The 16,668-nt window shown below is 50.4% G+C and overlaps 1 protein-coding gene and 1 long non-coding RNA gene across 2 annotated transcripts; both read right to left on the bottom strand.

Moving 5' to 3' along the window:
• Window positions 1–150: 150 nt before the first annotated feature.
• LOC135289213 (uncharacterized) lies at window positions 151–3,144 on the bottom strand. Its single transcript, XR_010351988.1, has 4 exons — window positions 3,015–3,144; window positions 1,345–1,408; window positions 1,006–1,054; window positions 151–243 (listed from the first exon to the last, which is right to left on the bottom strand). It is a non-coding gene; the product is annotated as an uncharacterized LOC135289213 (long non-coding RNA).
• Window positions 3,145–4,279: 1,135 nt separating this feature from the next.
• On the bottom strand, window positions 4,280–16,385 carry LOC135291275 (involucrin-like). Its single transcript, XM_064405309.1, has 8 exons — window positions 16,180–16,385; window positions 15,583–15,691; window positions 10,048–10,188; window positions 9,853–9,987; window positions 9,436–9,567; window positions 7,663–7,794; window positions 4,701–4,835; window positions 4,280–4,423 (listed from the first exon to the last, which is right to left on the bottom strand). The coding sequence occupies exons 1-8, from the start codon at window positions 16,383–16,385 to the stop codon at window positions 4,280–4,282; spliced, it is 1,134 nt and encodes a 377-aa protein (XP_064261379.1).
• Window positions 16,386–16,668: the final 283 nt, after the last annotated feature.

The following is a 16,668-nucleotide window of genomic DNA, read 5'->3' as shown; positions in this document are numbered from 1 at the left end:
TAAGTAGAGCAATAATAATTAACCAATAATTAACAGCTCTATTTTCTGCCAGTGACCAAAGTGGGTTTATAACTGTAAACAAATGTAGTCTGTAAACAAATGTTGCAGGGATAAAACAACAACCACTCACCTCTTTAAATAATTCAAAACGTTTAGGTGCTTATTAATTTTCATGACCATGAGTTCCTTAAAGGTTACTTCCCTTCTGATCAGTTCTTGAAGATTTATTTTCTTTATGGCCACCTAAAATGATGTTGAAAATCAGTAACAGTAAAAATTGGTTTCATGAGAACAACTTCTACGTGGAGTAAGTGATTTTGGATGACTCAGCCAAACTGAACCAAACTGCCTTGTGATTAGACATGTTAGTGGGAACAGACATTCCAACAGCCCACGTCTCTGCTGCCTTGGGGGCCAGTTACAGGACATGTGGGGCCACTGATGTTTTGCCTTGACCAGTTGGTAACAATTATGTCTCAACCATCACCCACAAAGCTCTGACCACACTCTCTGCTACTTTGGATGGGATTCAGAAGAAGTAATCCAGGCCTTGATACTCTGTGGATACATCCTGGGCTATGGGCAGAGCTTAGGTTTTTAGGGACGCCTTGCAGATCTCTCCCTACGTGCAGCTCCCAAGTGCAGCACTGCAGGTGGCTAAGGAACTACCAGGAACTTTCAGATCTATTTGCTGGCAGCCAGAAATGAGAATTCAGGACTCTGAAGCTGTAGTCCCAAAGGGCAGTGAGGTGCTCTAAGGCACCACCTTTGTTTTAGCCATGGAGGGCGAGTGAGCGCGTCCTTCTCTGAAAGGAACCGCTGGCCTCCGTGCCTTCCTTCTGGCAGCTGAGAAGGACAAAGCCCCAAATGTATTTTGCAGGCTGGCACCAGTCTGTGCTTCTTGTGCCTTTTCAGCACAGCTCTATCCAAAGCTCCAGCCCCAGCTCACAGCAGAGGGGAAAGCCCTCGAGTGCAGCAGAGTCTGCGGCAGCTGTTGACATTTACCTCTCCTCCTGTGGCAGTGTCGAGTGCTTTACAAACATCTCCAAAAGTCCTAGAAACAAAATAGCAGCAAAGAAAGGAGAAGTCATTTAGATCTTGCAGTGAAAGCCAACCCACACAGGAGATCTCAGCTGTAAATGCCTAAGACCTGCAGGATGCTGGAAACATGGAGATGTCTTTGACAATGCCTTCTGACCACATTTACAAATTCTGATCAGCACTGACAATCTATGCCCAGTGTCTGAACACGTTGGTAGCTTGTCTGAATTCACACATGATAGCTATTCCACCAGCAAAAAACCTGGTGCATAGTTTTGTAAAATCAACATTGCTTGGACTCACCCACTGCCAATATATTCCAGATTAGTGTATTTCATCATGGGATTTTCCATCTTCACCATTCTCCCTGGGGGAAACAAAATGCAAAATGCTCACTTGAAAGCAGAGATCCTGCTTTCTAGGGGATACAAAATGTAGTCCCACTGCCTGGGGCTCTGAGCCCTCCCTTTTTGGACAGATGGCTAACAAGAACAGGAACAGGAACAACAACAAGAAAGCAGATGTTCTGCAGCACAAGTGGCTGGCACAGACACTGATTTTCTAGCATCCTTTGAAGAGAGAGACCTCTTGACAGTGGACACACAGGGAAGCACAGGGAGACAGATTCAGAGGAGACAGAGACCAGAAGAAAACAAATACCAAGGCAAGAAAGTTTGTCATCTACAAACATTAAGGAGACTTTGAACTAATAGTGCCTTTGTTTGCTTGAGAAAAAGCACTGTGAGGTTCAACAAAAGATTTCCTACTTGCTAAGATTAAATGCACCTTGACATCTAGAATCAATTCCTCTGAACAGATGCCAATTTCAGAAAAGGAGGAATATTGCAAGTGTTCTCATCTTTTCCACCTTGCAGCAGTTTACCAGAAGAATGCCTCTGTGTTTGTAAACCAGAGCAGCTCATGCTATAACCAATCCCGATGGGACTTGCAACATCAGCACCCTCACCCTTTATGAGCAGGCTGAGCTCAAAATCACCCTGGCCTGTGCCCCTGTGAAGAACCACACTGCTTCTCTTCACCCTGACAGCGCGGATCAGTCGCTCCCATTGCACTCCCCCTCTGGGCACTGCACACATCCCCATCTTCCCAACTCGGCACGGCGGGCACGGGCAGAGAGGACAGCAGTGCTCCTGAGGCGCCAGCGTGACACAGACAGCTGCCAGAGGAGATGCTGACCCTCTCCTGAGGCCAGGCCGTGCGATGCAGAAGCCGGCCCAGACGAGGGGCTGCTGCCCCAGGCAGCTCCGTGCTGCAGTGCTGGGCAGCAGCAGGACTCTCCCAGCTGAGGAAGGTTCCAGCCTCTGCAGTCCCACCAGCCCTCAGGGACAGGGCAGCTACCACAAGAAGGCTGGCAAAGCCCAAGCAGGAGCACTGACAAGCAGTGGGAAGAAGCCACAGGCAGCCTGAGCCCTGTACAAGCTGTTGCCCCCATTCAGGACACAACAGGATGGGCTTTGAGATCAGACACAGCGAGGTGCAGATCAATGGCCTTTTTGTCCCAACAGGTGATGGTAGACCCTGAATCCACTGGGCTCTGCTCTCAGCCCCACCAGGTCTTATCTGAGAGCACAGCACTGGCAGCTGTTATGGACAAGAAGCAGATTAAATGCCTTGTGCTGCAGAATCACAAAGGACTTGATGTGTTTTCTGAGAGACTGATGTGAGGTGGGCTTCTGCCCATGGCTAGTCACTCAAGCAGTCACAGCCTTCTGCTGATGCAGGAACAATCCCTGCTTCTGCCTTCAGTCCAGAGGGAAGCCCAGTCTAAGCTGCCCTCAGAGGCAGCAGGAACAGCCAGGCACTCTCTCGCTGCCTCAGAGCACTGTCAGCACTTCCCGTGGGCAGTCCTAAATGTCCTTGTGACACCAAACTGAGGAGGACCCTTTGGTACAGCTATGCTGACACGTGCACACAATACACTGTTGCTCAGACAAGAAAGACAGCAGACGTACTCCATTGCTGCAGGGAGTCATCCTCGATCCGCTGTTGCTGAGCGGCAGCTGGGTCAGCGCAGGAGGTGAACCAAGTGCCCCAGCTCCACTTCTCCAGCTGGAGAGCAAAGGCTCCTTGGGATGGTGCTGCTGCTGCTGCTGCTGAAGCAGCTGCTTCAGTGAGAAGGCCACTGCAGATCTGAGACAAGAAATGAGTTTGTGTCAGGAAAGTGGCTGGCAGAGATTTCCCTGAGATCCCATTTCAAATGCAAGCCCTTAGGAAAGCTGCTGTCAGCCACATGCAGAGCTCTTCAACTGGATTGGTTTGGCTGTCCGCTTGTGAAACCAAATGGTCAAAACCAAAGGCTGGTTTACCTCGAGTTCATGGCCAGTTTCATGTTCGGAAGGATGACTGAAACAATGACCGCTCTACATCCTCCCAAGGACTCCTTTCCCCCTCTCAGGCTGCAGGCACATTGCAGCTCCTCGTTCTAATGTTTTTACCTCCCGGTCTTGATTTGTCTTTTCCTGCACCATCCTGGGGATGTGCTTATCCTGCAGCATCTCTGGTTGGTTTGGTTCCTGGGCCTCACTCCAGTCTTGGGTCTCTTGGTCTCCTGTCATTTGCTGGAACTCTTCAAAGGCTTCCAGGTAGGATGTCAACACATGCACCTCAAGTCAAAGAGAACAAAGCAGTCAGAGACTACAGCTTCTCCCTGTCAGCCAGGAGTCATCCACTGTGAGGAAAGGGAAAGAACAGGAAAGGAGGAGATTCACAAGGGATACAGATAGCCTGTGGCTTGTATTCCAAATCTATCTGAGTGATCATGTACACCTGCAAAAACCCAAGAAACAAGGGGACCTGGAAGAAGTCACCAGGACTTTTTTTGGATGACTTCTGAGCAAGATGTAAAAAGGACTAATCCCACTGTCCAAGTCAACAGCTGAGATTCAGCAGACCAGGAAGTGTCCTTCAGAGCAGCTGTGATAGAGGCCTCAGCAGGGTGGCATTTAAGAGGCATCACCCCACCCCTCCCCTGCTGGGCAGAGGAAAGGCAAGAATGGCAGAAAGCACCAGTTTGGTGACTGCAGAGTTCGCATCTAGAGCCATTTTCTCCTGAAGGAGGAGTTTAAATTTCTTTATGATGATTTCAAGAATTTCTTCTGGCCTCTTCTTCCTTGCCCTGTTCCTAGCCTCAGTTTCCTGCAGCTCTGCCGGCATCTGTTTGTAAATGTTCTGTAGAGAACAAGAGAGAGGATGTCTCATGAGTGGGTGGCTGCCACTATTACTGGTTTTGTTGATCGCTCCTGTGCTGGTGGAGATGAATCTCCTCTTGAATTCTTCTGATCTCATCTTTGTTCCTCCTCTTCAATACCATGATGGCACTCTGAGCTTCGGGCAGCTCTGCTTGGGGCTCTGACTTCATGTTCTATACACACAAATGCACAGCAAGTGACTGGGAGCTGCCATCAGGCTCAGCTTTTTCCTCTTGCAGCTTCAAAAGCACATCTATTCAGTCACTTCTTTCTGCTTCCCTACCCACCTCTGCTTCCACTGCAAACCTCCTGTCCCAGTGCTGATCTCTGCAGATTCCAAGGCTCTGTGCTTTCAGTGCCTGTGGGACTCCTGGCCTCCTCAGGCCCAAGAGCTCTGTTTTATGCCCCTCTTCCTGCCCTTCCCTCTGGCACCTGGCCAGTCAGGCTTACCTGGCCATTCTGCTGTGGCTCTTCCACCTGCTGCCTGAGCTGCTCTTCCTGCTCTCGGGCTGGGAACAGCTCTCCCTGAGCCTGGCATGGCATCTCTGATAAAGAAGCCTCGTCCTGCTCTTTCTCTACAAGGACCTGCACAGAAAGCAAGAGAAGATGGCTTTCAACTTCCCATGTGATATTTGTGAGCCAAGACTCAAAGGCTGATGGGCTCACACATTCCCAAAGCTCTGTGCTGCCGCTCTCCTGGGTCATTCCCTGCCCAAGGAGAGGCACAGATTCCAAAGTGAGCCTGGCACTACAATCAGGGGCCACCTGGCACTGAAGCTCCAACAGCCTGTCAGGCAGCTGACAGGGAAGCTGTGGCATTCCTCAAGGCTCTGGTGAGGGCCTCCCTCTGCTCCTGCCATGTCCTCTTTGTCTTTCAGTAGTGACTGACACCCAGTCCTGTCCCACAGCTCCATCCTGGCTCTGCAGGTGGCTTCCTGGCTGAGCTCAGCCCTTGGGAGAGACACTTCTGCAGTTCACGTTCTCCTCAGGCCTGCACCAGCATTCCTGCCTTTCTGACATCTACACTCTTGTTAGAAATCCTGGTCATTCGGGAGGTAAGGATGCGTGCAAAGATCCTCTGATGGACATCAGAGAGCTTCTATGGTTCTCTGCACCTCAGTATAAGGAAGAGGACCAAGGTGTTTCTTCTCCCTCTTTTGTCAGCTGAGAATTCTGACCAGCAGTAACAGAGACTCTCATAAGGCTCCAATAATGAATGCACTTACACACCCCTGGGGATGCCAGTGAAGGAAACCGTGTGTCATGTAATGCATGTAGGAGCAGAGTCACCAAACACCCCTGAACCATGGAATTGTTCCACCTCTCTCGGACAAGCAGAAATTTAAAGAATTAACTGGGGACTTCAGGGCAGAAGAGGCCAGAGGAGGAAAACAGCTCTGAGGGGAAAAAAACCACCGTATCCGGAGGGGGAAACATCTCTGCCTGCTCGGAACTGGTCAAGAGAACATGTCTCTAATCCTCTCCTGAAAGGGATGCTTTAGGTGAGCTTTGCACCTCCAAATCCTTTGTGCCAGAGCTGGGAAAATTCAGTTATGTAAATGTTACATAGATAGACAGATAGACAGACAGAAACATAGACATATAGATCTCACTGATACAATCTCTCTTTACTGTCCTCTCTGCTGCTGCACACATCAACACTTGGTAGCCAGTGCCCTGCTCAGCAGCAATCCTGAGATTGCTGTTGTGTTGCTTCAATAAACCACACTCTTGGGGAATCTGGAGTGCGTACGTCCTTATGGAAAGTGATCTGATCCAGAGCATTGCACTGGGAGCTGCATTCCCTGTGCATCTGTGCTGGAGCAAGTTCTTCTCTTGGACTCGACCACACTGACAACTCTAAAGTGGCTGTAATAAGACATAAAGCCCAGCCCCTTCCAGCTCCTCTGATCTCTCAGGACCAGCAAAATACAAAGGGATTGATATCCTGCTAAATTCCCAAAAACAACACACACTGATTCACTAGGCTGAACAAAGGCACAGGCACTGATAACCTCAAACTGGTCTGTAATGCCATACTGTCTACCCTGGAACCACAACAGCTTCTTCTGCACCAAGGTGCTGCACCGAAGGATGATGTCACAAGCAAAAACATTATATTCTCCAAAAGTGACACCGAGGAAATCAGAATTCTAACAGACACAGTCCCAGTACAATAAAAGACCAAGAAATAATGAGGAAAAGTGCCTTAGAAGGGAGGAAAAGAAAGTGTGACTGGACTTGCAATCCAAGCACAACAAAAATCAGAAATTAAAAAAAAATAAAAGGCAAAAAGTCACACCTGAAAGTGACTAAAACATTTGGAAGCACTGATGAAAAGCTGAAGGTTCCTCATGAGACTTCCCTTGTCCAGGCTAAAGCTCCCTCAGCACCTCCTCCCTGGCCTTATGCTCCACACCCTTGCCCACCTCCCGTCTCCTTCTGTGCACACGCTCCAGCCCCTCAAGGACTTGCTGCTTCACAGGGGCCCACAACTGCACACAGCACTCACTGCAGCTGCGGCCGCAGCGCTGCCCAGCACAGCCCGAAGCTCACTGCCCTGCTCCTGCTGCCCCTCTGCTGCTGACACAGCCCACCATGCCCTTGGCCTTCTTGGCCGCCTGCCCACACGCTGCCTCACGTGCAGCTGCTCTTCACCACCAGCAGCCCTGCCTCCTTTTGGCTCACGCAGCTCGCCAGACACACTCTTGCCCATCTGACTTCAAATACTGCATCCTCCATTTCAACATCTCCTTCCTCTTCTCTACAACGCAAGACAGCACTCAAGGACTTGCAGCTTCACCCTCACTCCAGGCTCCAGTGCACTTGCCAAAGCTGCAGACTTCACCGCAAAAGGGATCCACAGAAACTCCCCGCTTCTGCCTTTTGCCTCACAAGAAGCCTTCGTAACTACGCGCTTCCTTTCCTTGGCCACACGGCACAAGAATGGCCCCTCACAGCTTCACGCACAGCACACTCATCTCCTTGCAGCTTAGCAAAAGCCAACAGACAGCTGGGCTAAAAGAGGCTGTACAAATGAAGAACTGCTCAAGAAAACTGCAGAACACTTCCACAAGCCAAACACACCTTTCCAATATGGAAAAACAAAGAAACAAACCCTGCGACCGACAGCACCACCACCTGTGCCCTTGGCCAATGCACTGCAGAAGCCCAGACACAGAGCTGCACTCAGCCAGGCAGCCAAAAGCTCACCCAGAGCCCCCAGCTCTTCGGTGCCTCAACATGACAGGCCAAAGGCCAATTGCCAGCTGGCACTGCCTGCACGAAATGACTGCATCCTGCAGGACTCCAGCACTCCGCCTCCTCGGCCAGCAACAGCAAGTGCTGGCTGCTCAGCAGCTTGCACCTCTGCCTTGCACTAAAGACAGCACCACCCACAACTGGCACTTACTCTCTTGCAAGGAGCAGCCTGGGCTGTCAAAACAGAGGGCTGCTTCTGCTTCTCTCGCTCCCTTTGCTTCTCTTTGCCTTCTTCTCCGGGAGCAGAGGGAGCCATGGGAGAGACGGCTGTTCCTTTCGTCACCTGTGGCAAGAGAGAAGCATGAGGGACACGCCGTTACCTTGCATTTCTAAACTAATTTCTCCTGGCACCTACAACCACATCTTCTAAGAAGAACGCATCAGCTCTGTTAGCAATGGCATTCCCAGTCACTCCAACCAGATTAAAATGGGCCATTTCAACACAACTCTATATGGCTATGAATTTCACATTCCTCCTTGCCTGCTATCAGCAAGCAACCTTGTCTCTGCAAAACACAGCTTTTATTTCTTGCAAGCTCTGCAATGGACAAGTAGCAAAGAGCCGGCAAGGCCTTAGCTATTGCTGCTGCAGACAGGGAAAACTACAACTGGATCACAATCCCATCCTGTGCTGGAAAAGGGCAGGAAATGTTGTGCGTAAGCTCCCTTGCTGGCTGCAGAAAGAGAAAACAAACAGGACTTCTCCTCCTAGCATACCAAAAAACGCAGAAGCCACAGGGTGCAAGCGGCAGCTACTCCAGTCTCTGAAGCACTGGCATGCACTGAGGCCATGTTTGAATGGGCAACAGCTTTTGTGCTGAGCGCTGTCACGTCAGCATCTATGGAAGTCTGCCTGAAGGTCCCTCACCAGACTCCCCTTGTCCAGGCTAAAGCTCCCTCAGCACCTCCTCCCTGGCCTTATGCTCCACACCCTTGCCCACCTCCCGTCTCCTTCTGTGCACACGCTCCAGCCCCTCAAGGACTTGCTGCTTCACAGGGCCCACAACTGCACACAGCACTCACTGCAGCTGCGGCCGCAGCGCTGCCCAGCACAGCCCGACGCTCACTGCCCTGCTCCTGCTGCCCCTCTGCTGCTCACACAGCCCACCATGCCCTTGGCCTTCTTGGCCGCCTGCCCACACGCTGCCTCACGTGCAGCTGCTCTTCACCACCAGCAGCCCTGCCTCCTTTTGGCCCACGCAGCTCGCCAGCCACACTCTTGCCCATCTGACTTCAAATACTGCATCCTCCATTTCATCATCTCCTTCCTCTTCTCTACAACGCAAGACAGCACTCAAGGACTTGCAGCTTCACCCCCACTCCAGGCTCCAGTGCACTTGCCAAAGCTGCAGACTTCACCGCAAAAGGGATCCACAGAAACTCCCCGCTTCTGCCTTTTGCCTCACAAGAAGCCTTCGTAACTACGCGCTTCCTTTCTTTGGCCACAGGGGACAAGAATGGCCCCTCACAGCTTCACACACAGCACACTCATCTCCTTGCAGCTTATCCAAAGCCAACAGACAGCTGGGCCAAAAGAGGCTGTACAAATGAAGAACTGCTCAAGAAAACTGCAGAACGCTTCCACAAGCCAAACACACCTTTCCACGAGGCAAAATCAAAGGAACAAAGCCCTGGGACTGCCAGCACCACCACCTGTGCCCTTGGCCAATGCACTGCAGAAGCCCAGACATAGAGTTGCACTCAGCCAGGCAGCCAAAAGCTCACCCAGAGCCCCCAGCTCTTCGGTGCCTCAACATGACAGGCCAAAGGCCAATTGCCAGCTGGCACTGCCTGCAGGAAATGGCTGCGTCCTGCAGGACTCCAGCACTCTGCCTCCTCGGCCAGCAACAGCAAGTGCTGGCTGCTCAGCAGCTTGCACCTCTGCCTTGCACTAAAGACAGCACCACCCACAACTGGCACTTACTCTCTTGGGATGATCAGGCTGGGCTGTGACCACGGCTGGGCGCATGTGGTTATCCTGCTCATTTTGCTCCTTTTTGGCGTCTTCTCCAGGAGCAGAGGGAGCCATGGGAGAGATGGCTGTTACTTTTGTCACCTGTGGCAAGAGAGAAGCATGAGGGACAGGCTGTTATCTACCATTTCTAACCTCATTTCTCCTGGCATTTACAACTACATCTTGTAAGGAGAACTCGTCAACTGTGTTAGCAGTGGGATTCTCAGTCACTCCAACCCCATTAAAATTGGCCAATTCAACACAACACTATATAGCTACAAATTTGATTTTCCTTCTTGTCTGCTATCAGCAAGCAACCTTGTCTCTGCAAAACGGAGCGTTTATTTCTTGCAAGGTGTCTGCAGTGGATGTCCATCTTTCACTCACTTGCTTTTGTAGAGCCCAAGGGAGGCGGTTAAGTTTCTCTCTGATGATTTTCATTTCTTCCTCCAGCCTCCTCACCCTTTCCTTGTTCCTATCCTCAGATTCCTGCAGCTCCGCCTGCACATCTTCCTTGATGGTCTGTAACCAAGAATAAACACGCTGTTTCATGGGTGGAGTGGCTGCCACTCTTTCACTTACATGTTTTTGTTGATTGCCCCTGTGCTGATGGAGATGAATCTCCTCTTGAATTCTTCTCATGTCTTCCTTCTTCCTCCTCTCCACTGCCATGATGGCACTCTGAGCTTCGGGCAGCTCTGCTTGGGGCTCTGACTTGATGTTCTATACACACAAATGCACAGCAAGTGACTGGGAGCTGCCATCAGGCTCAGCTTTTTCCTCTTGCTGCCTCAAAAGCACATCTATTCAGTCACTTCTTTCTGCTTCCCTACCCACCTCTGCTTCCAATGTAACCCTCCTGTCCCTGTGCTGATCTCTGCAGATTCCAAGGTTCTGTGCTTTCAGTGCCTGTGGGACTCCTGGCCTCCTCAGGCCGAAGAGCTCTGTTTTATGCCCCTCTTCCTGCCTTTCCCTCTGGCACCTGGCCAGTCAGGCTTACCTGGCCATTCTGCTGTGGCTCTTCCACCTGCTGCCTGAGCTGCTCTTCCTGCTCTTGGGCTGGGAACAGCTCTCCCTGAGCCTGGCATGGCATCTCTGATAAAGCAGTCTGCTCCTGCTTTTTCTCTACAAGAACCGGCAGAGAAAGCAAGAGAAGATGGGTTTTGACTTGCCATACGATATTTGAGGGCCAAGACTCAAAGGCTGATGGGCTCACACATTCCCAAAGCTCTGTGCTGATCTCCTGGGTCACTCTCTGCCCATGGGGAGGCACAGATTCCACAGTGAGCCTGGCACTACAATCAGGGGCCATCTGGCACTGAAGCTCCAACAGCCTGTCAGGCAGCTGACAGGGAAGCTGTGGCATTCCTCAAGGCTCTGGTGAGGGCCTCCCTCTGCTCCTGCCATGTCCTCTTTGTCTTTCAGTAGTGACTGACACCCAGCCCTGTCCCACAGCTCCATCCTGGCTCTGCAGGTGGCTTCCTGGCTGAGCTCAGCCCTTGGGAGAGACACTTCTGCAGTTCACGTTCTCCTCAGGCCTGCACCAGCATTCCTGCCTTTCTGACATCTACACTCTTGTTAGAAATCCTGGTAATTCGGGAGATAAGAATATGTGCAGAGATCCTCTGACATCAGAGAACATTTATGGTTCTCTGAACCTCAGTATAAGGAAGAGGACCAAGGTGTTTCTTCTCCTGTCTTTTGTCAGCTGAGAATTGTGACCAGCAGTAACAGAGACTCTCATAAGACCCCATTAATGAATGCATTTACACACCCCTGGGGATGCCAGTGAAGGAAACCATGTTGTTAAAAATCGAACGAGCCAATTTTCAGAAAGTGGTTGAAAAAGGCTCTCGTTTATTAAAACAAGCCAGAGAGGACAGAGGACCTGAGATAAGCTCAGAATCCACACACAACAGCTCAAAATCTAGAACAACATGTTAAGCACACATTGTGTTCTTCCGCAAACAAACCACACACGAACAGGAATAAACCCGAAAGCACCCCGAAGAACTCACAGCCCCCCTTTTCATAACAGTCCCTGGTCCAGGATTGGTGGGTTTTGGATCCGCGCACCGATTGGTGGAATTTGGGCGCTTTGATTGGTCCTTACTGATGTTCATTTTGGACCAATCCTTTCCCCAGGGCGTGTTGCCTTGCAGGCAAGGCGTAACGACCTGGTTCCAAGGAAACGCAGCACGACGGCCCAATGCTTTTGGCCGCTCGGGCTAAGGACACGCAGACATCAATGTGATAGACGGTCCAAAGGCCCTTTATTGGTTTTCTCCTCGGTATATATACCCTTGGTCCTTCCCCTACCTTCGGGGTCTGACTTTTACCTTATATGGTTAGTAAGGGGACTGGGTGGAGGCCGTGTTAGTGGGGGGGTTACATTCTTGGCCTTTTGTCCTGCGGCTATCTCTTATCTCTGGGGAATCAGGTGAGGGAGGCCCTATCAGGTTTCCGTGACAGCCCGAAATCTTCCGACCGCCTGTCCCTATTCTCTCTGCCACAAGGGCGTCGAGTGATTGGTCAGTGCCCTGGTCCATTCACTTTCCACCTCCAGCCCCCACCAAGTCCTGGACACTTCCCTTCCCCCAGAACAAACAAACCCCCCATTCTTCCCCAACTTTTTTAAAATGAAACTCATACCAATGTGTCATGTAATGCCTGTATGAGCAAAGTCACCAAACACCACCGAACCATGGAAGTGTTCCACTTTCCTAGGACAGGCAGAAATTTAAACTGTGGACTTCAGGACAGAAGAGGCTGGAGGAGAAAAACAGCTCTGAGGGGAAAAAAACCCATGTCTGAAGGGGGAAACATCTCTGCCTGCTCAGAATCAGTTGACAGACCGTGTCACTAATCCTCTCCTGAAAGGGATGCTTTAGGTGAGCTTTTCACCTCCAACATCATTGGACCAGATCCAGGAAGATTCAATTATGTAAATGTTACAAAGGCAGACAGGCAGACTGACAGATAGATAGATAGATACATCTACTATAATCTGTCTTTACTGTTCTCTCTGTTGCTACACACATCAACACTTGGTAGCCAGTGCCCCCAGTCAGCAGCAATCCTGAGATTGCTGTCTTGTTGCTTCAATAAACCAGACTCTTGGGGAATCTGGAGTGTGTAGGTCCTTACGGAAAGTGATGTGGCCCAGAGCATTGCACTGGAAACCTCACTCTTTGTGCATCTCTGCTGGAGCAAGTTCTTCTCTTGGACTCAACCCCACTGACACTGCTAAAGTGGTTGTGATTAGAAATGCTGCCTACCCCCTCCCAGCTCCTCTGATCTCTGACCATCATAACATCACCCTAGGACATTCCACCCCTTATCCCCATATCGTCAACTTACTACCAAACCTCATGCATTTTATTCAAGTAAAAACTTCCATCTGCTTCCCCCAAAACATTACAAGCAATCCCCATTGTGCCCCTGTCATGTAACCACACCGGAGCACTCAATCCAGGTCCCAGACTACAGAGCTGCAGGATTCCTCACTTCCATTTTGCTGACTCAAAACTCCATCTTTCACTTCCTCAGACCCTTGACAATTACACGTTTTTTTCTGTTTCACATCTGTATGGTTTAATGTACAGACAATGGCAGTAACATCCAGCAAACAGTGATATTTGCATATGATTTTCACCCCACAATCAGATCTCCCTGAGGTACACATTGTGTTGTTCCATCTCTCTGCATTATCCACCATGTGCAACCTGGTCCCTGATCAAAGACAATCCCGCAAATGGGTTTGTCTACTTGAGGCAGAATTGATCCACACCGTCTTCCCTAACAAATCTCTGACATTTACCACTGGGACTTCATCTGTTATATCCAGGGACTCAGACTGGGCAGGACCTGCTCAGTTGTTGGAACCTCGGATATTAACTAACCAGGTGACCTTTGCTAAATGCTGCTCCCAGTTTTTGAAAGATCCCCCACCCAAGGCTTTCCACTGGGTTTTTATAGTCCATTGTACCTCTCCACTTTGCCTGCAGCCTACCTCTACCTGGTGCAAGGTAGAGGATATGGTACACCCACTCAGTGCCATGTTCCCTAGCCCAGGTGTTAATAAGACTGTTCTTGAAATGAGTCCCATTGTCTGACTCAATCCTCTCAGGGGTACCATGCCTCCACAGGACCTGCTTTTCAAGGCCCAGGATGGTGTTACGGGCAGTAGCGTGAGACACAGGGTAGGTTTCCAACCATCCCGTGGTGGCTTCTACCATGGTCAGCACTTGCTTTGGTGTGCCTGGGGCAGTGTGATGTGGTCAATCTGCCAGGCCTCCCCATACTTATACTTGGACCACCGCCCACCATACCACAGGGGCTTCACTCGCTTGCCCTGTTTGATGGCAGCACACGTCACACAGTCGTGGATAACCTGAGACATAACTGTCCATGGTTAAATCCACCCCTCGGTCTCGTGCCCACTTACAGGTGACATCTCTACCCTGATGGCCTGAGGCATCATGGGCCCATCAAGCTAGGAATAACTCTCCCTTGTGTTCCCAATCTAGGTCTGTCTTGGACACCCCTATCTTTGCAGCCTGGTCTACCTGCTCATTGTTTTTGTGCTCCTCATTAGCTCTACTCTTGGGGATATGGGCTGTCGGAACCCAGAGCATCTCTCTGGATGCCCTGGATGTCTCAAAGCCCTGGCAGGGGCTCGGAGACCCTGGCAGGAAGCCAAAGACACCTGAATGTGAGGAAATGAGAGAATTTCAGGCCTGAATGGTGAGGGGTGATATTCACTTGATAAAACTTGAACTATAATGCACTGTACAGGGGGGTTTTATATGTTGTACAGAGGGGTTTGGAATTCTGTACATGGGTCGGGAGTCCCAAGATGGAGGAATTTGGGCGTGCCCTGTCCTTCTTCTTTCTTCTCCTTGGCATCTATGTTCAGGATGATGTTGGCATGTGTGGATTGCTTAATAGGGAAAGTGCACTTGCCAACAAGGGCGAAAAGTATTGGAAATTAAAGGTAAATATCTTATACGAAGTTTTTACTATAAAAGAGACAACCCCCCTGTGGGCGGGAGAGAGTGCCCTTGGCTGTCTTGCTGATCAGACCTCAGCTGGACAGACAGAAAAACTTTGTAGATAAGGAACAATAAACTCAACTGAAGACCAAAAGCAAGAGTCCAGACTCCTTCTTCGAGAGCACGGCCTGCCCAGAACCACCTTTTCCCGTGCTGGGGCAGAGACAACTGACAGGTGACCCCAGCAATGGGCATCTACCTGATGAACTTTCACAGGTATCCTCCCTACCCTGGTAGCAATGTCTTTCCACTCTTCAGCAGCCCAAACTGGTTTTCCTCTATGCTGCCAGTTAGCCTCCTTCCACCTCTCCAGCCATCCTCATGGAGCATTGGCTACCATCCATGAATCATTGTAGAGATAGAGCTTTGGCCACTTCTCTCTTTCTGCAATGTCCAGGGCCAGTTGAACAGCTTTAAGTTCAGCAAGTTGGCTTGATCGACCTTCTCCTTTAGTGGCCTCTGCGACCTGTGGTGTGGGGCTCCATACAGCTGCTTTCCACTTCTGATTCATTCCTACGACGCAACAGGAACCGTCAGTGAAAAGAGCATAGTGTGTTTCCTCTGCTGGCAGTTGGTTGTATGGTGCAGCTTCTTAAGGCCGTGTCACTGGTTCTTTTTCTTCATCTGTGACACCAAAATTTTCACCTTTGGGCCAATTTGTACTTACTTCCAGCATGATTCAATTTACCAATTTGGGCGCACTGTGTGATAAGAACAATCCACTTGCTCCATGTAGCACCGGTGGCATGGTGGGTGGATATAACCTTGCCTTTGAACATCCCCCCCAGCACCGGTAGTCGGGGTGCCAGGAGGAGTTGTGCTTCGGTACCAATCACCTCTGAGGTGGCCTGGACTCTTTCATAGGCAGCCAAGATTTCTTTCTCTATTGGGGTGTAGTTTGCTTCAAACCTTGCTTCAACTCCAAAATCCTAGTGGTCAAGCCCGAGTCTCCCCAAGCACCTTCTGCCAAAGGCTCCAGAACAAGCCACAGTTCCCAGCTGCAGAATAGAATATGTTCTTCTCATCCCGTCCTGTCCTGGGCCAAGACTGGGCCAAGGGCTACCACATGAGCGTTCTCCTGCTTAATCTGATCAAAAGCTTGTTGCTGCTCAGGGCCCCAGTGGAAGTCATTCTTCTTGCAGGTTACCAGGTAAAGAGGGCTCACGATCTGACTGTACTCAGGAATGTGCATTCTCCAAAAGCCCATGGCACCTAGGAAAGCTTGTGTTTCCCTCTTCTTGGTTGGTGGAGACATAGCTGTGATCTTGTTGATGACATCCACAGGAATCTGACACCATCCACCTTGCCATTTTACGCCTAGGAACTGAATCTCACAAGCTGGTCCCTTAAATTTGATCTTTTGGTGGTAAAACCAGCTTCCAGAAGCATTTGGATGATTTTCTCTCCTTTCTCAAACACTTCTGCGGCTGTGTTCCCTCACACAATGATGCCATCAGTATACTGTAGGTGTTCTGGAGCCTCACTCTTTTTTAGTGCAGTCTGGATCAGTCCATGGCAGATGGTAGGACTGTGCTTCCACCCCTGGGGCAGTCGCTTCCAGGTGTACTGCACGCCCCTCCATGTGAAGGCAAACTGAGGCCTGCATTCTGCTGCCAGAGGAATGGAGAAAAATGCATTGGCAATATCGATAGTGGCGTACCACTTCACTGCCTTGGGCTCAAGCTCGTACTGCAGCTCTAACATGTCTGGCACGGCAGTGTTCAGTGGTGGAGTCACTTCATTCAATGCACAGTAGTCCACCGTCAGTCTCCATCCTCCTTCAGATTTACGCACAGGCCAGATGGGGCTGTTGAAGGGCGAGTGGGTTTTGCTGACCACCCCTTGGCTCTCCAGCTCTCGAATCATTTTATGGATGGGAACCACAGCACCTCGAGTGGTTCTGTACTGTCGGTGATACACTGTTGAAGTGGCGCTTGGTACCTGTTGCTCTTTTCCCTTCAGAAGTCCTATTGCAGATGGATTCTCAGACAGTCAAGGCAGGGGGTTCAATTGCTGGATGCCCTGTGTCACTACAGCCACTATCCTGAATGCCCCCGAGTCCATTTGGGTCTTTGAAATACCCACTTTGCAGGTAATCTATGCCCAACATACATGGGGCCTCTGGGCCAGTCATAATAGTCACATTCTT

This window comes from Passer domesticus, chromosome Z (genome assembly GCF_036417665.1).
Source record: "Passer domesticus isolate bPasDom1 chromosome Z, bPasDom1.hap1, whole genome shotgun sequence".
Taxonomy (NCBI): Eukaryota; Metazoa; Chordata; class Aves; order Passeriformes; family Passeridae; genus Passer; species Passer domesticus.
The sequence above is the reverse complement of the archived record's forward strand: the minus strand, read 5'-3'. Positions and strand labels throughout refer to the sequence as shown.